General features: G+C 38.0%; 1 protein-coding gene across 3 annotated transcripts in view; it reads right to left on the reverse strand.

The window, feature by feature from the left end:
- The window catches only part of CTPS2 (CTP synthase 2), a 63,672-nt gene that overhangs the window by 30,701 nt on the left and 8,613 nt on the right, over positions 1–24,358 (reverse strand). For all 3 annotated transcript variants that reach the window (XM_082279117.1, XM_082279116.1, XM_082279115.1), the window contains 7 exons: positions 23,019–23,099; positions 21,529–21,680; positions 21,155–21,287; positions 19,019–19,107; positions 18,153–18,247; positions 17,266–17,328; positions 16,598–16,641 (listed from right to left, as the gene is read on the reverse strand). In XM_082279117.1, coding sequence (XP_082135243.1) covers positions 16,598–16,641; positions 17,266–17,328; positions 18,153–18,247; positions 19,019–19,107; positions 21,155–21,287; positions 21,529–21,680; positions 23,019–23,099 — 657 coding nt within the window. The remainder of the gene's footprint in view (positions 1–16,597; positions 16,642–17,265; positions 17,329–18,152; positions 18,248–19,018; positions 19,108–21,154; positions 21,288–21,528; positions 21,681–23,018; positions 23,100–24,358) is intronic.

Genomic DNA, 24,358 nt, shown 5'->3' on the forward strand with positions numbered 1-24,358 from the left:
AGACATTCCCAAGCTAAAACCCATCCTATGGGGAAACTCTGATGTGCCCATCTCAAATTGGAGTGTTAAAAGAAGTGGTTCCAAAACAGACAGTAAAGAATCACTGGAAACAGATGGTACTCATTCAATTTTGTGGCAGTGGAAGGGTGAAACAGCTGATCCAGTACCTGTGGTGAGTTAACTGCCCATTGATTGGCCTTGTCACCCAGAGCTGCCCAAGTGGCAAATGCCTCAGTGGAGACACAGAGACCCACAGTCTGAACTACCTGATGGCCATGCCAGGCAATGTAGCTGATGCTTTAACAGAAATGTAGAAGTACAGGGCACCTGGGCAGCTATAACAGTTTGGGACACTGCCAACACAGATTTTGTAAAGGGAGAGACAGGTCATGGGCCAAGTGGGCCTTTGGTCTAGATGGAGCTGTGGTCTTACCCAGTGTGCTCTTCTTAAAGTAAAGGGGATACCATAATATGCCCTGTAGAACACACACATTGCCTTTCTGTGATATAATCATAGGTGTGCTTAGCTCACAAATGTATTTCATCAGCTCAGTTTGGGTTCTAAGAGAAAAGCAGGGTTCTCTCCTTTTAATTCCTTATCCCAAATAAAGGTCTTCCCAAGTGCTGTTTGTCACTTGACGTTCAGGTTTTGCTGAGTTTGCAAGTATGTGGTGGAACGAAGAAAATAAGTTCACTGACAAAAGGATTTTTAGAAACTTTTTCAGTTGTTTGCTTAAGTATTGGCTCTCTTAATGCCTCCAAGAAGACAGATTTTATTAAATGTCTCATTACTTAAGTTTCAGCTCAGAAAATGCAGGTAAAAGTGAGTTAAGTTGTATGAGAAGGTGATAATATAAATATATTCACCACATAACGGCGTTAATGATACTAAATCTCAAAAATGGTAATTTACTTTGTATTAGTGAATTCATGTATTTTCTTTATAGTATCACTTAAAATTCCACATTCACAGTGAGAGAAACAGCAAGACAACACAAACCTTGCAAGAACTCTAATTATCTCTACGTAGAATGGATTATTCTGAGAAAGATTAGAATATTTCTTTGCCACAAGACAAAAAAGTTGTGCACAAAGTCAAGCTGTGCAAGAAAGCACTGTCACTGATCTGTGTTGATTGCAGACACAGCATGTCTGCTGTGATTTGTCAAAATTAATTTTTCATTTTACAGATTGAGCAATACTGAGGTTTTGGTGTTTTTCCCAGGCTCTTGGGCAACTATTGGGCTTCCTTCTCATCAGTGAAGACCAAAGTTAACAGTTTCATGGCAAGGTTACGTCTCTGATGCCTACACAGGCTCTCCCTAATTAGCCAGGCCAAATGACAATGTCAGTGGAAGCCACGGCTAATCAATCCTATTATCTTTCAGCTGAAATGCAATAATCACCAAGTGGTTTTAGACATATATTTTCCTTATTCAAATTTATAATTCCAGACTCTTCACAGCTAGATATTAGGGCTTTTTAATACTAGGATCCAGTGGGCAATAGAAGGTGACTGTGCAGAGGTGCTGGGAAAAATAGACTTTAGTAATGCCTCAGAGGAAAACCAATGTTTCTCCCTTTTTGACATTTTGGCATAGCATGCACAGGTATCTTGGGGTTACACAGGTCTGTTCCAAACTGATGCCAGCCTTAAGGCTGAGCTCCACATGGCATCTGGTGCACAGCCTTACAAGCTACAGACACTTAAAACTTCCTTATAACATTCTCTCCACTCTTGATTTTGAATCCTAGTAAATTACTTAAGGCTCCAATTTGTTACAGCTTAGCTGTGAACTCCTGTGTATTACAGGAAGAAAAAAAAAAAAACAAAAAACCAAAATCCTTTTGTGTTGAAGTGAAGACTAGTCACTAAACTGGCTTTAAGGCAAACTCAACTTAATTGATAGTTGGTTTCCCCACCAGCACAGCCGAGAAGTGACTTATGGCTGAGGTGGATAATTTGTTAATTTCAGCTTACAACAAAATGCAAATTTACTTCTTCAGAAGTTCTAGTTTACAGATGTTTATAAATTCCTCACTTGATGCAGTTGTGTAAACTGAGAAATTCCAAACTGCTACTGCTGTTACTTATTGAACTTAGCATAATTTGATTTTGATTTAATAATCAAATTGGGTAATTAGAAAATCTAAAATTAAGATAGGTATACAAGCATTATCCTTTCTTGACTACAATCACTGTAAGTAGCAATAACTTAATTTCTTTCAATAAGCCATAATCACTTATAAGATAGTTAGAAAACTGATTGCTCTATACTGTTAGTTAGACAACTGCTACTCTTCTCATAAGCCTCACTAGTCCCTCTAATTTCTTTGATTTTCCCTCATATCCCACTCTTACTTGGTCAAAACAGATGATGGGGGGGAGACTTTTCTAGCAGCTTCTTGCTTCCATTGTCCTAAATTCCCTTATCAGAGAGATCTGAAAGTTATTAATGGTAATTCTGACAGTTTTCCTTTGGAAATAATTTAGCAAACATCTATTATATCTAGATACTGATACATCAAAATGCTAATAGATGAGGGATTTCTATGCCAAGGTAAAGCCATTAGTCTGTAGCATCATTTTTGTTATGTTTCCCATTGGTAATGAAACATACCCCAGAATACCACTAATAATCTGATTTTACATGGCATGGCTTACTTGTAGACTACTGACTGAGAATTAGTAACTTCTGGAGCTCTACTGGTGCATGTAAGCACCTCTTTCTTTGAATCAAAGAGAGAGCTCCACAGTTCTTACCACTGTCCTATTTATTCCCCTGCCTTTGCATTTTGTGCTGCTGAGTCTGATCAGGCCAGCAAGGCTGACCATGCAGGTACACAGTGCTGAAGGTGAAGAAATTGAACAGAGATTCAGATGTTTCTAGCCAAAAATGACCTCCATTTCTTTCTCCCTAAGGGCACCTCTCACGGTTGCTGCTGTTTTCCCAGTACCTGTTCGCGGAGGAACGCAGGCGGTCATTATCTAGCACAAGCGCCTTTAGCTCAGTGTTGTGGCACTATCTCAGTAATTCCCTTCCACTTCAGCAGCAAAGTCAGCACAGCTCCAGCAGGGTCACAGGGACTAAAGGGTCACTGCAGCACAACTCTGATAAAAGACCTCAATCTCTGATTTCTAGGGGCTTGAACATTGTTAAATGTGCTGAGAGCCCCCTGTCCCGACCCAGTCTACACCCACAGAGGAGTGCACACTGGTCCATGGGGTCAAAACACCAGAATACTCATTCTCCCAGCTGTTTAATAGAAAAGCCAAAATTGTTTTAGAGAACCCAGAATCCAGGATTCCCCATCTTTCCCACATGCACACAAAGCAAATCAAGAGCATCCTATCATGTCACCATACCATCATCTCAAACTGTAGGCTTTACAAGAAAGTTACACAAACTCAAATGGTATCAGATTCCTGTCTGTCAAATCACTTTAAATAAATCCTAAGAATACAAAATGGATTATACCCTTCCAGGATCAAGACAACCAGATACAACATTTCTGACTCACTAGTAGGATTATTACATTAACAGACAGTAGTCCTGGATTCACATGAGAACAGATTATAACTATTTCTAGCTAAAAAGTATGTTGGGCAGGGGAGTTTCTTAGCAGTACATTTCCCCTTTTGAGAAGAGGCATCTCAGTGTCATGTAATCCCTAAATTATGTGCCCATGTGCCTTATTAGATGCACCTCTAGACCTCTTTTAAACAATCCATCAGGTTTGCATTGTTGAGAGCAACAACATGCTCTGAAAATGAATTACAAACTTGATTCCAACTCTCCTCATCGATTTTTTCTTCAGGATGAAGAAAGGTTTTCAGATAAAGCTGTGACATCTAGAGACTCCAGGCATCTCCAGTGTCAAAGGAGAGCTGAGAAAAGACCTAATCTCACCAGAAATAACAAACTCACTAGTGCCTCTTGTACAGCATTACCTTAACTTTGCCCTACCTGAAAACTCAACCACAGTCACTCCTCCATAAATCCATGTATGTTTTGCTGGAATGGAGATTTACACATTTTTGAACACTCTAAAGAATTTCGAGAAACAAATCCAAGTTTAGTACTGAACAAAAAGGTTTAGGGTTTTAGCAACTACGTAACTGTAAATTTCAGCTGTGGCAGTAACAACCATATTGCACTGCTGCACAAGTCAAGGTTCACAAAACGGAAGGATAAAATCTGTTATTGAAACACATTCTCCCTCAAAACTATCTTGTGCAATATAGAATACCTACCTCACAGGGAGTTTCACCAATAAATTAGTCTGCCAGATGTGTATGTATGGCAGCAACAGCTGACACATATAGCTACAATGAATAACACATCACCAATTTAAAGCTGACTACAAACAATGCATCTTATTAAATCATTCATCCCCGTAGCAGTCGCACCCAGTCCTGGTTAGGGAGACACCTTCAACAGCTCATTAGGTATATGTCACAAGGGAGGGTCTGCAAGAGACTCTTGTCAGGATAACCCATATAGCTCAAGTTTAATTTGTGAGATGAGACAACCCTTTTACACATCGCCACTACAGGTTTTACAAACAATGACAATTTTAACATAGGGAATGCATCACCTGTGACACATAAAGGATTTTACAACTCATCCCAACTTCCATCTAACAGTTCCATCCCTCAAAGCAATGCCATGTTCTCTACAATGGCTGTGATGCAGTTTGCTGAACTTCTCACCCGTAATTATTTCATCTTTTTCAGAAAGTTTGTTCACTGGATATTCTTTTTCTCTCAGTCAGTCCTTTGTCTCCTCCTAGACTAACAGTAAGAACCAACTGACAACACTGAGAAGTTCTATCACAACTCCCCTATTTCCACTACAGAGCTAGTTCCCACATCTGCCAGCCACCACACATCTTGAAAAAGTTACCCATGTGTTAGACTGGCTCTCAGTATCCCAACTTAAAAGCCTTTTCCTTTTTGCAGACAGGTCAAGAATGTCTGAAGATGACTGCGTGAAGTTGCAGGACTGATTCTCCACAAAACTCACCAAAGCCCTTAGAGCTGAAATGAATACATCCCGTGATAGTAGCAGACATCTGCATCTCCATGGTTTTCATTATTTGCAAATTATCTACAGTACAGTGCATCCCATATTTAACTTCAGATGCAGCGTGGGGATCAGTAATTTACACAGGCACAGACACATGTACATTATTTATACTAGCCCTAGTTCTATACAAATTCTACTCTGCTTTTTCACTCAATAAGAACCAAACTTACTTGACACCTGTGCAAGATTTCTTTGCAAATCAGATAGGACTCATATGTTCCACAGAGTCCCTGATCCAACTCAATTTACTTTAATTGTCCCATCATCTTTCTCCCACTACAGAAAATAAGCAAAGTCAACAAAGGGCTTTGATCTAGCGATGGATGTCTGCAAGCTTGAGATGATGCACAAGCACTACATAAGTAGAAATAAGTGAACACTAAGCACAAAGCTGCTTCCTGCTCTTTCAAGTGCTCAGCATCCACAAAGGTATGTTCTCCATTACAGCAAACTTCACCTTGACAGCAGGTATTTCAGTACTGTGACAAGGCTGTAACACAAACCTCACAGAGATTCCTCAACTAGCTTTAAAGCTGCTGGGGTCACATACGAGTACGTCTGGTGCTGCTACAATAAAATATACCAAAGAAGGTGGAAAAATACTGGAGGGTTAGGGCGTTAACCCATCACCAGGGGATTAAAAAAGATAATGTGAGATAGTTGCTGCCCTCAGGTGACGGCCCCACCCCTGTGGACAGTGCCCTGTCCCTTCCAACAGTGTCAATGAATGGCATAGAAAATCACTTGCAGACCAACCCAATTTATAGTCCAGCACCTTAAGGTAAACAACAAGCACAGATCCACATAACATTCAGCCATCAGTGGTGGCAGGAAGGATGTGACAAGGGCAAAAGAGACAGCACCTGAATTACCATCCCATTTAATCTATCGTTAAATGCACATGACTGTGATGCCATAAACTTCACCCCTCCTACCACTAGTGGTGTTGCCCAAACTTCGGTCATCCTTGCAGCTTGTGTTCTCTTAAGTCTCCAATGTGACTGGAATTGTTTACTCCAAATATGCCAACAAACCAGTTTACTAGAGAAATATTCACCAGTGGCCAGTTTTGAGTGAATACTGAATCTGCACACACCATCACTGAAAGAAAATGACACACAACCATCACAGGGACATGTGATGTGCATCCTTAAACAAACTTAGAAGACATCACCCACTTAGTCCTCTTTTTGCTAATGGCTTTGTGTCTAAACTAAAATAAAAATGTCAATTCCAAAAGGATACTGTGCTTACTAATATGACTTCTCTAGCCCAGGGCAAACCCAATTGAATTATGTCATGGAATGATATATTTTCATACATGCAGGAATAATATATTTTCATACAAGCGAGAAAGAGCAGCAAGGCACTGTAACCAAAACTGGATTGCTGCTTCTATGCTGGAAGTCAGCTTGCACAGACTTAAAAGCTCCAAGTGCTGTTCTTTAGCACAGATAAATGCTGCTGTCTGCTAGTCACACATCATCTAACAGCAGCAACAGTAACATACTATCTTCCTCTACTTTTGTTCAAATTCTTAGTGAGCAACCAGAATTCCTTACACCTGGATATCATTCTGCCATTGTTGGGCTGTGCTGTGTAAGATGGATGTATTTCAGAACAGCACTTAAGTCCTACAAAGAGGTCTTCTGGAAAACACAATGTACTGGGGCCTGTCAAACTGAGTTCTGTGGCTGATTCCAATACAGAGTTCAGAGATGCCACAAACCATTGGAGGAGGGCACTGCAGGCTAAATGAGAATGAAGAGAACAAAGAGTCAGGAGACCAAACTCTAAATCCCAGTTCCACCAGTCTTTCACTCAAATAGCCTCATAGATTACAGTGCCTTGTGAATAAAGCTGATTTGAGGACACTGGATTCATCCCCAGATTTCGCACACAACTCTTGAGGAAATCACCCAAACTTCCAGACGCTAGTCTCTCACTTTCATGGGAAGATGTTTCAGTCAGACCGGTTACGCTATTTTGCAATTAGGTGGTGTTCTTTAATCAACCCTTAGCAAATTAACAAGGCTAATGTGCTGAATTTCCCGAGTTGTGATCCCTCGAAATGCAGCTTTTCCATACTACTAAGCATCTTACTACTGCATTTTATACTCAGGGAGGTACCTTAGGTACAAAGAGAAGTCATTTGAATACTTAAAACAAATCTTGCAAATACTGTAATGTCAACAGTACAGAGCAGGCACACCAGCTTGCCAGCACTGCTTCCAAAAGGGATAAAGCAGTAAGGATGGTGAGGCTACAAGACAGGAGCTGCAAGGAGGAATTAGCAGATCACCTGGTCATGCAGTACTACTAAAATTTCACCACCTACCAAAGGTGGAAAAGAGGATGAAAGGAGAAAGAGATAGATATTTCTTTTTCATTTTGTTGGCAGAAAGAAAAAGAAGACAAAAGGACTTATGGTTATCTTATTGTCATGAATGACCACAGAGTTCATGCCCCAGTTGATGAATGGGACTCACCCTAACCCATACAATGCATTCCAGGCCATGAGTCCCACACCTTCTTGCACTGCTACTCCCATATCCCACAGCAGCAGGAGAGGTTCTGCAAGTATAGACAGCAGAAGCTCCTGAATTTCTGTAGAGCCAAAAAGCAAACACAGGAGAAAGTGTATTTCCAGCTTTGTCCCTCAACAGGACTGGACAGATACTGGGGGATGCCTTGCCTCAGTACTGTGAACCTCAAGCTAATGCCAAGCTTTTGCAACGAATATGAAATCGGTGTATTTGTTCTCTCCACAATCTTGAAATTAAGTGTCAAGAAACTTGACAAAGTCTTCCACTGTTAAAAACCTGTAGCTGGAGACCTCTGTGTAAAATAACATAGAGATTGTTCTTATCAACCAAATGCCTCTGAACTATTTAAATCTGCAACACCATGAGCACCCAGAGTGGTAAACAACTGGTACAACTTTGGACATGGCATCTCAGGCAGAATGGGAACCAACGGAATAAAGTCAGGAAGAAATTACCAGATCTAAGCAGCAGAACTCACAAAGGAAGCCCAAACCAGCAAGGATTTCTAAATCAAAAAAAAAGGAGGACAGGGAATTTTGCTGATGTCAAAGGCCATTTTAAGAAGGAAGATGATAGGTCTGTTCTGCCTATCTGTGGAGACAAGGAGAATCAAAGGGCTTAAGTGCAGCAAGGCTTGTGGAAATACAGTCTAAAAAACCCACAAGGAATAGACCAGATAAGGAGGCTGTGGATTCCCCATTATTTAAGGTACTTAAGTTCAGCAGACATCCAGCACAAATATTGGTGATCCCACTCCAGGTAAAAGGAAAGCATTAATTATATGATCTCTAGGGACTCTTCTAATACTCTTCTGACACTTGGAAGTCAGTACAAGTACATTCAAATGGGCAGCTAATGCAAGGTATCTATGTAATTCATCTACCAAAGTTTGCCTGGTCTTCTCAGGAAGACTCTTACTATTATGGAATCCTACATCCATGCACCTGCAGTTCCAAAAACAACCCTTCTATCCTATCCATCTCCTACAGACCCACAAAGCTCTTGGTTTAGAGGTGTAAGTGATGCAATGACAACTGATTCTCAAGAAGTGATGAACAGGGTGAAAAATCTAGTCAGTGGGTCTGGAGCCAACCATAAAAAAAATTACAACAGACAGCAGGCAGATTACAAACCACAAGGAGAAACCACAGCCAGAGCCAGCAACTCAGTAGTTGCAAAATTAACAGTGTTGGGTCATGAAGCATCAACCACAGGCTGATTATCAACTCCAGGATGTTCCACAGAGAATCAATGGAACATGATAAAACCATTGGAGCATTTGGAATGGCACATTCAGAACCTGCAGAACACAATACTCAGTTATAAAGGTGTTCCTGAGAAGGGACTGTTTGTCTGAACCTTACATTCAACTCTCTCATTTAGAACGCTTCTGGTTTTTTCCATTAACATCGTGGAATATTTTGATTCTTAACACTAGCAACCAGAATTTTATTCCAGAGGAAATTCATCTCTTTCCAGTGCTAAGAAATAGTACAAAATTTGGGTAAGTGTGATTATGTACTCATACAAAGAGTGAGTAGCTTCTTAATATTTTATTTACATATCTGGATATTTTTAAAAAACCCCTTATATTTGCAATTTTCCAAAAGGCCACTGTAATAACAAATGCTATACATATCCCCATAGGAGTCTTCTTCACACCTCTTTGAGTGTAGTTCATCTTGAAGTGAAGAATACACAAATTCAAGCAAGAAAACCTCTCCAGCATCACCTATAAAGACCAAGTAAATATACATCAAGTGCAGTGGAGGATGATGACACATTTCAGAGATAAAAAAAATATTATTCATTTCTACTGCTAAAGTATCCAATTCCTTTGACTACTGAAAACACAATAACTAGTGCACTGACTCAATGACACATGCTAGTTTCATAATTAGGGTGGAGCATGCAAGCAACTATAAAGGTTGCCCCAGTCTGAGACTCTCACTGCTGGATACATCTGAAAGCTCCGGGTTCTGAGTGAGGTAAGCATAACCTAAATATATTGGATCTTTCAAATCCTTAAACCTAACTTAGATCATTTCCTTTCTTGGGAAAGTTGATCAATTTTACAGAAGAAAAACCCCAACTCTTTTCATCTAGGTTAAGTATTATTCATTAAACGGTTAACTAAACAATGGAAAGAGTGTCAGATATATTTCAAATTCTGATTGTTATTGTCTGCTTTGTTTGCAGTTATTCTTCAAGACAACATCTGAGAAAACATGGAACATCTACTCAACGAAAACCTTCTGAAGTATTTTACCCAGTATGCTTTACAGGAGGGCAGCACCAGTGCACTGTCCATTGATGGGCTGAAGAATCTCCTTCAGAATCAGTTTGCACAGTACCTGAAGGTAAGTTTTGCTCTCACTGTATTCACTGTGCTTCCATGAAATGCATAGAAAAAGGAAATACAGGCAATGATGTTCAGGGCAGATTACTGTGCCTAAATGGTTTCACTAAATCCCTAATTCTTAAATAAGGTTTGGCTTATAAAACTTCATTTACATTGATGAACAGTAGCTCCAAACAGATATTTGAGCACAGAGTTTTAACAAAGTCCTATGAAACAAAACGGAAAAAATCTAAGAAGCTGTTCTGTTTGGGTTTGGTTTTTTGGTGTTTTTTTTAATGCAAGCCAAATTTCACCTGAAATATTGTAGCTGAATCTTATAAAGTATTTTTCATTTCAGTCTAATTAACTAATCTTGAATCTATAAAATATATAGGAAAAATATCTATAAATCAAGTAAAACAGTAGAACACATTTAAAACCAAGAGACCTCAGCCAATTTCTATCTAGGTTAAATTACCACCATCACAAAATAAAAAAAGTTTTGCCATTCCAGAATGATGCCAAGTAAAGTAATGAGATGCCACCAAGCTAGAGAGAGAAATACTCACTTCCTTTAGCTTGAAAAAAAAGATATGTTCTGATTTTAAATATATCCTCTGCCAAATCTTTCCTGAACTGCATTAGGACTCAATTTAGATTCTTTTGCTAGACAAATCTTTAAATACTGTGGTTTGGATATCTCACAAAAGCAATTTTTGCTGAAGATCTGAAATAAGTGGCACTCCCATAGAAAAATATGTATTTTGAGAACTACAATAATCCAATTTAGTCATTTCAATTAACGTGAAATGGCTTATTAACAACAGACTCCCCAAAAAACTGCAATAAAACACAAAGGGTTTTTTCTTTCCCTTAAAAGACAGCTTAGAAATTAACTGCCGAAAATTAATAGAAATGTGATAGCAAATTCAGAAAAATAATGCTTTTTGTGTTAGCTGAAGACAATTCAGCATCATACCCATTTTCCCAGATATGTGGAAATGGAACTGTTCAGAAAAAGCAATACTGATGTTTTCTATCTGGACCTCAGACATTTTCAAGCAACCAGTCTGTTTGCAGACATTTATGGCACCATAATAAATCAATATCAAAACGTAACAGGATGTTACAAAACATGCAGAGATTCATGGTATGAAAAAAAGAAAACATTTTAAGAATTTAAATTATAACTCCAGATTTGGTTGATATTATTTAATTAGCCTGATCAGGGTTGTTATCAGAATATTCACTGCATGCATAAGTGCCACATGCACTCTTACCAGACACAACAAATAAAAGAAGCTACTAATCTAAACTAGATTTAATACATTAGCAAGATGTTTTTCAACAGTGAATACAGTATTCCTACTAAAGAGGGGGGAAAGGGAGGGAAAGAGACCCTCAGATCCTGGCCCAAAGCATAAAGACAGTAGCAGTATGTTTTTCAAATAGTGCATGCAGGGCCCAATTTAATACCTAACAAAGGATTAGGTGACATGCATATTAATTTTTACTGGTGATTATGTACCTGCTGCAGCTATTTCACCTGCTCTGTTTCCCATATTCCAAATTTACCCAGAAGACTGAAGTAACCCATCTGAGTAACACTTCATATTTCTCAAATGGTTATTTATCTTTGTTAACATTTTTGGCAGGCAATAGCAGACACTGTCCTACTAGTTTAACCAGTCAAACTAGTAAACACAACACCACCAGTAACATCTTCAAGTAACACTGTTATTGACTGAGTCACTTCTTGGCAACACTCTTCATAGAAAAATGCTCATGGAGATCTAATTATTTCATTCTTTCTTTTTTTTTAATTCTCGTCCCATAAAAACAGGATCAATTCTCACTTGATAACATAATTAAATCGTTGGACAAAAATAAGGATGGATCTGTCAGCTTTGATGAGTTTATGATGATTGTAAAAAGGATAACTAGCACAGGACAGTGAGGCATCTGCAAGAACGAGTACCACTGCTTTGAAGAAGAGCCTGGCATTTGTTTACATTGTGTGTACATCTAAACCCACAGATTTGTTATTATTTTGAAGCATATGGAATAAAGATTTAACAGATAACACAGTATGTCTGTATTGTGTTTCCTCCACAGTCACCAGCCACACATTCCAGCTGAAATGCCTTCCAACTAGCTCAGAACTACTGTTTCTATTTCACGCTACATTTGAGACTTTATTTAACAAATCCTGCTTCACCTGGGCTATTATTTGGACCTCTAGAGAAATTCAAAGCACACAGTTTCTAAAACACACAGTAAGAAAGGTGCAGCATTCCATTTCAGGAGTGTTTCCTAGTGTATACTATTCAATTGTCCTCCCAGTTCAGTTTCATCATTCACAAAAGATGACACTTCATACAACAAGCAGTTCAGATTTTTAGAAAATGAAGTACTTATCTTCAATAGCAATGTAACAAGGCCAAGTATGATAAGCGCAACATAAGATGCTCATTTTAAATTATATTTACCTAAGTATGTACTTTTTTTGTTATGACTCTGTAAATGGGAACTCGAGTATTTATTTATAAACTGTTGTAGTTAAAATTCATTAGCTTTATTTGGTGCAGTCTTAACCTTTTCATTGCATGGTGCCTGTAACAGATGCGTTTTCACACATGATTCATGCGCATTATTATTTACTTCAAGAAGAAATTAGTGAAAGAGAAATATGAAGAACAGACATTTTAAAGACAAGTAATCAGTGGATTAGGCACTAATCCTACTAGATAACGAATTTTGGACTGAATTTTAACACCAACATCATCCATTATCTTGATAAATCACTTAGATCTCAGAGTTACTTAAGGACTTAAAGACTCAGCTTAATTACAAAGCCTGTCAAGTGCATTCAATATCCCATACTACTGTGGTTCCTAACCCTGAATTTCTCCCCCATGAAATGAGAAATATAGTACTCCACACCAGTGATGCATGAATAGAAGCCCTAAAAATATGATCTTTAAACATGCTATGAATGTCCTAACATGCTCCCAGGCCATTCTTTTACAAAAGCCCTTTAATTCATGAAATGTATTATTTCTTGGAAGAAAGAAAATCATATTTATTACTTTTTTTCTGGTTTATGAAAATACTCTAAATTAAGAATATGCTATGATTTCAAAATTAAATACACTACATGCACATTATGTTAACTAAGCTCCACTAGGGACTTTACACACACACCTAAGTACAGTAACAGAATTTTAAGAGGTGCTTTTGCATGTTTGAGACATACATACCTTTTCATCTCTTAGACAACCTTAGAAATTTTGGAATTCAATCAGGTTACTGACACCCTGAATAAGAAACATGGGCACCAGGAAACTAACATGTTTTAAGAGTGTCACCTACTGGCAAAATATACTTCTGCACAATTTCTTGAACATAAAGAAAATGCAGTTATTTTACCCAGTGCAGTTAAGTTCAGGTTCATGATCCTATACAAGGTGGTCATGAAGAACAACAGTCACAATTAAAATTAGTTTTTTAATCCAAGAAAAAAAAAAAGGAAAATTATTTCCAGGAAGAGTCTTTTTTTATTTCAGAACAGTATTAGATGCAGTTGCAAAAAAATTGAAAAAGAACATAATTAAAAGGACCATTAAAAAAAAAAATCCAAGTTTAATAGTAGAGGAAGATGAGGGAAATGGAACAAAACAAATAACTCTTCATCCATCCAGCGAATCCACTTCACTAGCAGTTCAGACTATACAGTTTCCCTTTTAAAGGAGCTCTTTTTGAAATTACCATTTGCATGAGAAAATTCATACCAAGCTCTATGCTCAAGCAAATGCATTACTTTTCTGAACAGCCATCCTCTCCTGCAAAGAACACTAAAAATTTTAAAAAGGCTAGAAAGCAAAGCAGAAAGCTTAAAAATACATAATGGGAAAATCACCTGCAAATAACCAAGATGAGAACAAGAACTTGGGCTGTGCTCAGAGTTCACATACTTCCCTCATCTTCCCTACCGATCTAGGGCAACACTCCAGGCTTGGGAAAGAGTGGCTGGAAAGCTGCCCTGGGGAAAAGGACACTGAGGTGCTGGAGCATGTCCAGAAAAGGGCAACAGAGCTGATGAAGGGTCTGGAGCACAAGTCTGATGTGGAGCTGCTGAGGGAGCTGGTGCTTATCCTGGAGAAAAGGAGGCTCAGGGGTGACCTTATCACTCTCCCACAAGTGCCTGACAGGACATTGTAGCCAGATGGGGATCGGGCTCTTCTCTCAGGCAGCCAGTGACAGGATGAGAGGAAATGGCCTCAAGCTGTGCCACAGGAGGTTCAGGTTGGAAATCGGGAATAATTTATTCATTGAAAGGGTTGTTAAGCATTGGAATGGGCTGCCCAGGGACATGGTGGGGCCATCCTCTCTGGAGGTGTTCAAGACATGACTGTACGTGGTACTCAGGGCCATGGTCTAGTCAACAAGGTCGCATTTGGTTTAAGGTTGGACTTAATGATCTTGGAGGTTTTTTCCTATCTAAATGATTCTGTGATTCTGTGTAATACTGAGTTATGTGAGTACTTCATAACTTGTAGTTTCTATTTGCAACAAAAAGGTTCAAATTTCCATAGATGCAGACAACAAAGGAAAACAAAGGAGACTGAAATATTTTCTAAGCCCTTTAGAGGAAAAGATCAACTTCAGTAGTACAGTTCTGAGTACCTGAATGCTTAGCAAATTAAGAAGCGATGTAAGTAGCTGCATAGTTTATGATGCTACTCAGTTCCCCTGCCAAACTACGTTTCAAGTTTTGTCTCTTTTTAAAAAATAAAAGGGAATGTAACTACTGCCTCACCAGTACCTTTCTGCTCCCTCTTCAGTTTCCAAAGAAGGGGAAACCAAAAGAAAGGTACACTGCTTCAGTCCTAAGTTAGCACACAGTGGCATCACAAGGTATTATCAATGCTGATATATTCCAATTAACTTTCTTGGACAATGAAACATCTACATCAGTTTGGTAGTTCACAAGCTTCAGTAATCTGCTTCTCTCCCAACTGTTTTTATTGATTATATAGAATATCCAAACAGCTTTCGCACAAGATGGACTCTGCTAAGGCAGATTATTTAGCAGCTCTAATTACTGGTAGTGCAAATCTCCCACTTGGAATGATTTACATCTGTTTCTTGTCCAGAACTGAGGTGTCAAAGATCAGATTAAGATGCTGAAATATGACTGTCGATAACCAATTTCAGAACCTTACTGTAGCTCAGAAAAACAGAACATCCATTATACATACTGCAATGATGACACTTCCATTGTAAACAATGTATTACTCTTCTACAACACATACCTTCATTCCATTATTTTCTTAACTTTATGTCCACATAATTTTCTCTTTAACATATCTACCTTACTTGCCCTTGAATGCAAACTGCAAATCACCCAAATACAGTTAAATAAAACTGGCACTCAAAATGCTCTAGAAGCAAGGATGCCCCAGAATCAGTTTTCTATTTTGTCTCTTCTTACAACCTAGAATTTTACAGTAAGCTTTCAACATCTTCCACATTTTACAACATATTGCTGTTATGAAATTGACCCCTGCAGTGAAAGAGTACATGTTTGCACACATTCAAGGAGGAAGGAAGAAAGCTCTAACTATGGCAAGGCCACAGATTTGATGCCAAAAGCAAAGTTTACCTTCACACACCTGAGGATTTCGCCAAACTCCACCAAGTTTTAGCAGCAAGTCTCACATTGAAACTCTGAAGGTCTTTAATTTACCTTCAAAAGTTCAGACTAGATTCTCTTTTCTATGCAAACAAGCAACTTTGACAGACAGGGCAAACGCTCTGAAAACCCTCCTATTTGCAAATTTCAGACTAAGCAGACATGAAAAAAAGTATGTTTTACTTGCAAATCCCAACAAAATTCTTTTGAAGGAAATTCATACAGAAATAGTAGGTCACTGTGAGCAACCCACCTAATTTGTCTCTAGAGCGGATGTTTATATCTCACACCAAGATAATTGCTTTATTTCTCATATTTATTTCTGTTCATCTTCTTAAAAACCCTCTTTCACTGATCACTTTTAAGTTTTACTACATTAATAGTGTGACAAAATCCACTCTAAAATCCTACCATCAGCCTATGATGCAGAGAGCCCTGCCATATCTGGGGCATTGAAATTTTTGTCAAAAAATAAGATGCATGGGGAGGAGGGGTGTAGTGGTTATTTATACTATATATGTAAAGGAAATATAAGAATTTTTTTAACCCATTCCATTTAATCCTTATCTTGTCATATAAATTTTTATTTTGGTAATAGCTTTGTGCTACACCTTTCAGTTCCCTTTTATATTTTATTCCCTAGTAAAGACAACCTAATCATTATTGTCTACTCCCAGCATGAGTTTACAGACAAGGAAACTATTAGAAAAATAACAACAATAAAGCTAAGGCAATTCACAGAAGCAAACAGACAATGGCAAGAGACTATCAAAAGAAAATACCTTTTGAAATAATATTGAATAAGGACTGGCACCATGAGATACCACCTCATGTCCTACCACATAAAAATATAGATAGATTTTAACTCCCTTTTTAACAAAGATGTATGCTCACAAAACACATGCAGGAAAAAAACAGTACTTACAACGGGGTTTTTTGTGTCTGGGTCAAATTCTGTAGAATTTGCATCTGGAATAGAAGTTCAGAGTAAACACAGTACATTTGCTCTACATGCACTACAAACTCAGAACAGCTCTGTGGCATTTCAAGGTTTGTCCACATCTATGTTACAATGTCATGTGCTGAAACGCATCCTGCGCCACGTTTGAAGCGACCACAGGAAGCATATGACCTCAGACACATACATTCCCTTTCCTGCTTTACAAAACACTTTCCTCTCAGCTCTTACTATTAGAAATTCATTGATAAGTTAAATCTCTTCATACTACTACTGCAATTGCTCTTGTTTGGCTACTCTGGGAAATGAAGGCAAGTGAGAAAACCACTCCTCCCATTTTACTCCTCACTGCCTGCCCACTTCAGAAAGAGACTACAGAGGTAACTCTAAGCACACTTTCTTCTACACTCTTTAGATCAAGAAGCAGGTTTCAAGCAAACTGCATAACAAAGAGTTCTTAGTCCCTTGCACAGAGAGGTAGCACAGGGTACTTAGCTGAAAATCATCTTGCTGCAAGAGCTAAGTATCTAACAACCACAGGATCTGTAAATGGTTCTAATAATAGACATACATTTCACACAGAGAATAAAAATTCTTCTAAATAAATCATATTCACACTAGCATACTAAGCTCACCTTCCCAATTCAAACAGTTTCTTGCAAATTCCACAACTGCTAACTGCATTCCCAGGCAAACTCCTAGAAGAGAAAACAAAAACTCCAGAATTTACCAGGACAAAGAGTAGGACTAAGTACTTGTTGTTCTGTCTTAAACTTGACTGCTTTGAAATCTTGGTATTCATTGCATATACACAGACTTACAAAAAGTTAAACCAAAAGTGGCTGCTCAGTGTAAAACTCACACTTCAAACTTGGCACACTATAAATACATGTGATACAATTATGTGCTTTAAGCCCTTTCAAAGGTATTTTTTTCCTCTCATCTATTTTACCAATAATTACTGCAAAGACAAACAGAAGCTGAAAGCCTGGGTATATCCAGATTCAAACTTTGCTTTGGCAACTACTCAGACACTTAAAAATAAGTAAGAAATGTGGAGTAGGAAGCAAAGCCTCAGCAGCACTTACACAAACAGCACTTAGCTTATAGGCCAGATGACGCCTTTAGACTTTCCCATAACATAAACCAGTAAATCAAAAAAAAAAAAAAAAACACTTAATATAGCAAAAGTGGTCCAAAGATCCCTGTGATTTCTGCACACTGTTTAATAAAGGGAATGATACTGATTTAATTACAATGAGAAGCAAAGACTCTCCATTTTTGTACATAGCAAATTAAACCTTTGCAGTAGGGATTGTCTTTTTTCCTTCCTTAAACAGCAGACGTGGTACACAACTATGATCTTGGGGATTCTTTACATGGCAGATAGTCACAACAGCACACACACTTCCCAAAGACAGGATCCCTCCCTAATGTGGGGATTTGGGGGTTTTTTTAATCAAATCAATTAGTTTGCTATACATCTCCTAAACACAGTCATTTCTCACTCTAATGATCTTACCAAGAAAAGGCTTTTTCTTTGTTCTTGCCCAGGAGATAGCTTGGAGTTTGCCTTCTGTTCCCCTAATTCCAAAACCTCCTGGGACCAGAATGCCACTGTAATGACAGCCATATATAAAAGAACCAACATGTAGAATAAAGCCAACAGAGTAATCCATACAACTTGAAGGCTTTTGAGATTATAACTAAGCAGGCACAATGCATGAAAGGCATGTTTTATATGACCACTCAGAATACAAAATTAACTCTAAATTTGGAGATTTGTTTCATCTACCCACCCTGATTCTCATCTGACCAATACCACACTTCACAGTGAAATTCCCGCTGCTTAAATAAATACTGCTCAAATAAACTAGCTACATATTCACTACTTAGAATCTTAACACCCAAAGTTTAGATCTTCTAATACCAAAAAAACTGAATGCATCTACCCAAGAAACAACATCCCTTTAAAAATACAAATTGAAATCCTGGCAATGATTCTTAACAGAGACATTTGCAGAGTGTCACTAGCATTTACAAGCACCTCTCAATATGCTGAATGTTGACAACAAAACCTTTGTCAACTGACCTGCACTCTAAAGAAAGTCCAGATATCTCAAAAAGCAAAACAACAACAAAAACCCCCAAAATCCTTAACCAACAAACTAAAAACTACTTTTCTAACGATATTAGGCAGAGTTTGAGGATATGGGTTGATACTTTAATTTGCTGAAGCTTGTCACCAACCATGCAATCTATCCTTTCATGTAAGTAATAGAAGTTTGGATGCATTGAGAAATTATTTGATTTATTGAAGCATTTTTCATCACATGAAAGAAATATCATGGTCTGCACCTGGGATACAGAATGCCCAATGTCACTTACTCTGCTTTGCATAGTTTGTGCCATGCCTGGTGATATTTCACTGAGTTCTCTGCTTCCGTAGAACGTTCAAGTTCTGTTGAATCTATGTACTAACAAAAGAAAAATATGCAATGAAATGGTTTCTTCTTCCACAGAAAGAGCAGCAGACAGTATATAATCAAGCATTAAGAGAAATTATTAAGAGTTTCAAGTGAATTTGCCAATAAAGCTGTAACGACTTCACTGAAGACCCAGTATTTGCTTTTAAGACCGAGTGTTTGCTCTAACTGCAGCAAGCTGTGCCCCTTTCTTTGCACATACCTTAGGAGTTCTGCCTGCCTTCAGCTCTGTCTGGCACCCTCCAGGCAGGCAGACTTACTAGAATGCTTTGTAACTGTGAACCCAGGTTATCTTCCTATGGCAACCAGGGCCAAACAAGGAGTGGTGCTGACCTAACTTATCCTGTTATCCCAATGGGATGTGGCCAGGACGTTTCTTTCCTGGCTTTTGGGTGCCACAGCTTATCCAATCTTATTATGAGACTGGAAAAATCTGTATTTTCCGTGAGAAAGGAGTTCCTGAGGCCTCTTCGCTAGAAAGGGAGACAAACTCATTATCTATGCCCTACTAGAAATACTGCATTAGAATCCCCAGTGCCATTAAAAAGCACAGCTCCTGAGGCACTCCTAGAGTGAAGTGAGGGGATAATGCACTGCACTGGGGACATAAAAGATCAGAGTTTGATTCTGGGTTTTGCCAGTCTTTTTCTCAGATTAACATAATTAACCACATCCTGATGTAGAGTCCATCCTCTATAAAAATGACATCATCTGAAATGGCAGAACTCACCTGTGTGCAGAAAAATGCAACTGACAAGGAGATTGCTGAGTTTCCCAGACAGGACTGCTTTCTAGCAAATATTTTCTACTTTTTCCACATTCCAGAAGGCATCAAAAATACAACAGAAAAATAACTACTTTTGAATGTTGCTATTCTATACTAGAAGGATATTACAGGATAAAAGGACAATATAATACTGCAAGGTTGGAAAGAGAAACTAATGACAGTTGGAGTTAATAGTATTTTCTTTGCCAAACATACTGAGAAAGCATATTTATCAGTTCAAGAAGTATCAACATTTCATCATTCAGATTAAGCAGTTCCTTCAGAGCAAGGGATTATACTGAGAGCCTTTGGGCATAAACACTAAAATGAGGTTTGGACACGCAGGTAAGTACAGTGGGAGTTGTGTCTTTTAACATTTCAACACTGCACTGGAGCTCAGCAACCATCAGTTCTCATGTTTGTTAATGCAGAAGCCCCACCAAACTTAAGACCAGCTGCACACGAAGCTTGCCATGCATTTGCAGACAGGGCACCTTTCACCTTTTTTGCTATAAGCAAAGCTATTTTTCATATCATAAAAATTTCCCACTCTGCAGCTGTCAGTACAACACACTACAGTGACACAATAGCTCAGAAAGGACCTTGGGAAGTCTCAAGCCCCACTCCCTGCTCAAAGCAAGTCAAATTAGAGCAGGCTGCTTAGGGTCATTTCCAGTCAGGATCTAAAAATCTCCATGGATCAATTCTGGCTGTTCCCACTTTCTTGTTTTTTCATGCACAAAGAAACAACTTTTTGGAGTATTTGGTACTAATCTTTTAGGGAACAAGGAAAGGCTGACCACCTGCCACTTCCCCAAATCCTAATTTTTGCGCTATTTTAAGATTGGTACATTTGCCCTTCTCTAGTCACAGAATAATTAGACTGGAAAGGATCTCTAAGATCATTGAATCCAACTGTTAACCCAGGATTGACAAGTTTACCATAAAACCATGTGTCATGAAAACAAGTGAAATCTAACTTTGATAGTAAATACAAATTTGCAGACAAAGTCTGCTTTTTCATCAGATCCAGTTTTGGGTAACTTCAGTGTTCCTTTCAGATAAGTTTAGTTACAAATAAAATAATTAAACCTGTAAACATTTCTTTTTAAAAATTAGATGCTTGGCCAGTCTATTTATCTGCATGATCCATTTTCTAATTTTCACATGAATTAAAACTGCCTCACATGATGGCAACTAGTAGGTTACCAAAGAGTGATACAATAGTAGATTCAAAGTATCCTTGAAAGCAGAAACCAGAAATATCCTCACCATTAAATCCAGTTTGTAATTAATTGCCAGCGCAGAGTGTTCCAGAGCTTTGAAAACAGATGCATAGCAGTCGCTTAGTTTTGTGTACTTGCCAACGAGAGCTATGGAACACACCTTCAGCAACCTTTCGTATCTGACAAAAACAAGGTCTTCAGTTACTACACCAAATTTCACCAAAGAAAACCATTTTAACAGTGTTTGCTTTTTCTTTAACTCTACAAAACATCTCCTAAGATTTCTGAACTGCCAATGGTTTTAAGCCCAGGCCATTCACATGTGTTGATCAGCACTATCCCCTGTCCAGTTTGGTGACTTCACAGTAGCTAAAAACTAAACTAAAGCACTTCTAGAGAAAGCAGCAGGATGTAGAATACCTGCAAGCCATTTTCTTCCACTTCATTAGAAGATCGCTTGGCTGGTCATCAATAGGTAAATTTAGCCTCTGTTTAAAATACTTAATGATGCCTTGCTCCTCCAATAGGATTGGTACTCGGTAAGTAGAAGAAACATCATGAATAAATATCACCTGAGAAAAAAAAAGCAGAACATAAAAAACTTATGTAAATTTTTCGTAGGAAACATTCATTCTATTTTTGGATATTGCATGTATTTTTTTATTCTACACACATTCTGATTTCTAAATACCTTCTTTCTGAATGAGCCAGACAGCACAGCTAATATTCTAGGCTCCATTAAATCTACAAGAACAAAGTTACTCAAAAGGCAAAAATGTGTTTTATTTCTCCTTCATAACATCATACAGGCTTGTCAAGCCTATCAATGCATCAGTTTCAATGCAAACATCTGGCCCCACAAGCACTCATGCTTGCTAGCACTTCCTTCCCCCTCACAAACTTGAACAGTATTAACCATGAAAGCAAGAAAACAAATTAAATCTAACAAAACAGACCCAATTTGATCGTCATAAAATCTCCTAAATATATTTTGTTAGCGAAGTAGGCTATGTAATTACTGAGTACAGCCCATTTAAGGACCTTTTTGTTAAGAACACATTTATAAACTGCATCCAAGCTCCAGCAATTAAGGTGATTGTGCTTGGCTTACCTGAGATCACAGAGCTCAGAATCCTGAGCACAAGTGTTCTCTTCCCTGACAGATATGAGCAGTAGAGGACACTCGCTTTGTTACCCTTGAGCTGCTTCTGTTCATCACATAACTTTGAACATGTGCGTGCTGCCCCATGCCTCCCTATGTGCCCATTCAATTTGAAATGCCACATAACCACTTGCATCTGTCCTACCTTTAGTATTACTCATTACATTGAAGAGTAAAATGCTCTCACTTGCAAAAATATTAAAGAGCAGTTGATTAATCAAAATTAGTATGTGAATAGCAATTAATTGCAAACTATTAAGGGAAAAAATCACACATGAATTACAAAAGAACATCTACCTACACATTGGATGCATGCTTAAGGGCATAAATAGCCTACTACATGTTATCACAGTAAGAGTGCCCATGTGACTGTGACCATCTGCGGACATAAGCACATCAGTTAGCTTTAACCACACTTTGTTCATCCATTATGATCACCTGAGATGATTTATGGGCAATAACCAACCACAGTTGTGAAAACTATGCAGTTTCATGCTATGTATAACAACTAACCATGCACTCAAAATCTATTCCTTTTATTAGCTTTTACACAATATGCATTTAAATTATAAATGACCGTTTGACATAAAACTTAACATGGATACTCCAGATATTTTGAAAATGCTGTAACATCCATAACAGCAAGACAAGAATTATAAGAACAATTACATAGTTATGAAGCAGTCTGAAAACAGAAATGCACAGAAATATTTGTATACTTTCCCACATGTAGTATTGAAGTACAGACCTGCTCAGGCTCCACATGACAAAACATGGAAATCTTCTCCTTCACGGCCATCTCTATAGGTTTTGCACTTCTGCAGACTATCTGTCATAACAGAAGGAAAAACTTCAAATATTTACTAGGCAAACCAATAGAACATCCTCAATACTTCACAGAGAAAGTAATCTCCTTTAGAAGCAGAGCACAAACAAATGTGCCTTTTTCTACTCTTTCCCCTCTTTTGGAGCTCTATGATATATCATAGCTCATAAATATCTACCTAGCAAGGCAGAAGTACATCAGTCACTTGCCCATACGGACCCATTTTCATTCATCTTTCACTGACATTCTCTGTCATACTGCTTCCTCGTGTTCTCCTTTCTTGCAGCTACTATTGTAATACTCTTTGCCTCAAGTCTAGCAGCTCTGTAAGTACTAGTATGATGAATCAAAAGGAATACTGTAATCTTATCGGGATCAGATTTAAATTGAAAGCAATAATACTTAGCTTACATGCATAAGTATTTCAGCATCTTTTTAATTTACACATCATGACAAAAAGGAAGCCAAAGAAGAGAAAACTAATTCATAATTGTATGGAGTTTTTACTGGTGCAATTATTCTGCTAGTATTTTGCTGATACATTTAAACCCCAGTAATTTTAGAAAATACTGATAATTTTTAACCAACGAAGAAAGTAATTATATGTTTTGGTGTTTTTTGGAAGGGGTCCTTTTTTACACTATGTACTTCCAGGCAACTAAATCAAAATGCAGGACTGCTCTATCAAAGTGCCTATTGATTACTCAGTCTACTCCCTTAAGTTATTTTGAAACCTGAAAGTATAACAGAAAGTAGGATGATCCTGTTACAAGATTAGTTCATTACTTTCCCCATCCCTCTAGCAAATTCAACTACTTAATGCATTAAGCCCTTTTGTTCAGAAACATGCAGCTGACCTTTGATCACCTTGTTAATGCAGCTTTACTACACTGCTACTGATGGAGTCTAATTAACTTACCCTACTCTCACAAGTAATTCCAGAAACAGAAGAAAAATGCTAAGTATATGGGAAAATTAGCACACATTCAAATCAAAATGTAATTAGGAAACAATTCGTACGTCCTATTCACTTAAGCACAAGTCATACTTAAAAATTTTGTACAGTTTGAAGCTGAAGGTGTAATTCATAAACCTTGATAGTATGAGCACATGACTAAACCCACTTTGAAATCTATCGTCCATCTTGTGGAGACAAATTTAAAGTTAATGCAGACACAGAAATCAAAAACATCACAATCAGCATGAAAATAACAAAACTACAGTAACAGTGGCAGAGATGCACCACAAAGGAACATAACACA

Source organism: Coloeus monedula (assembly GCF_965178545.1).
Source record: "Coloeus monedula genome assembly, chromosome: 3".
Taxonomy (NCBI): domain Eukaryota; kingdom Metazoa; phylum Chordata; class Aves; order Passeriformes; family Corvidae; genus Coloeus; species Coloeus monedula.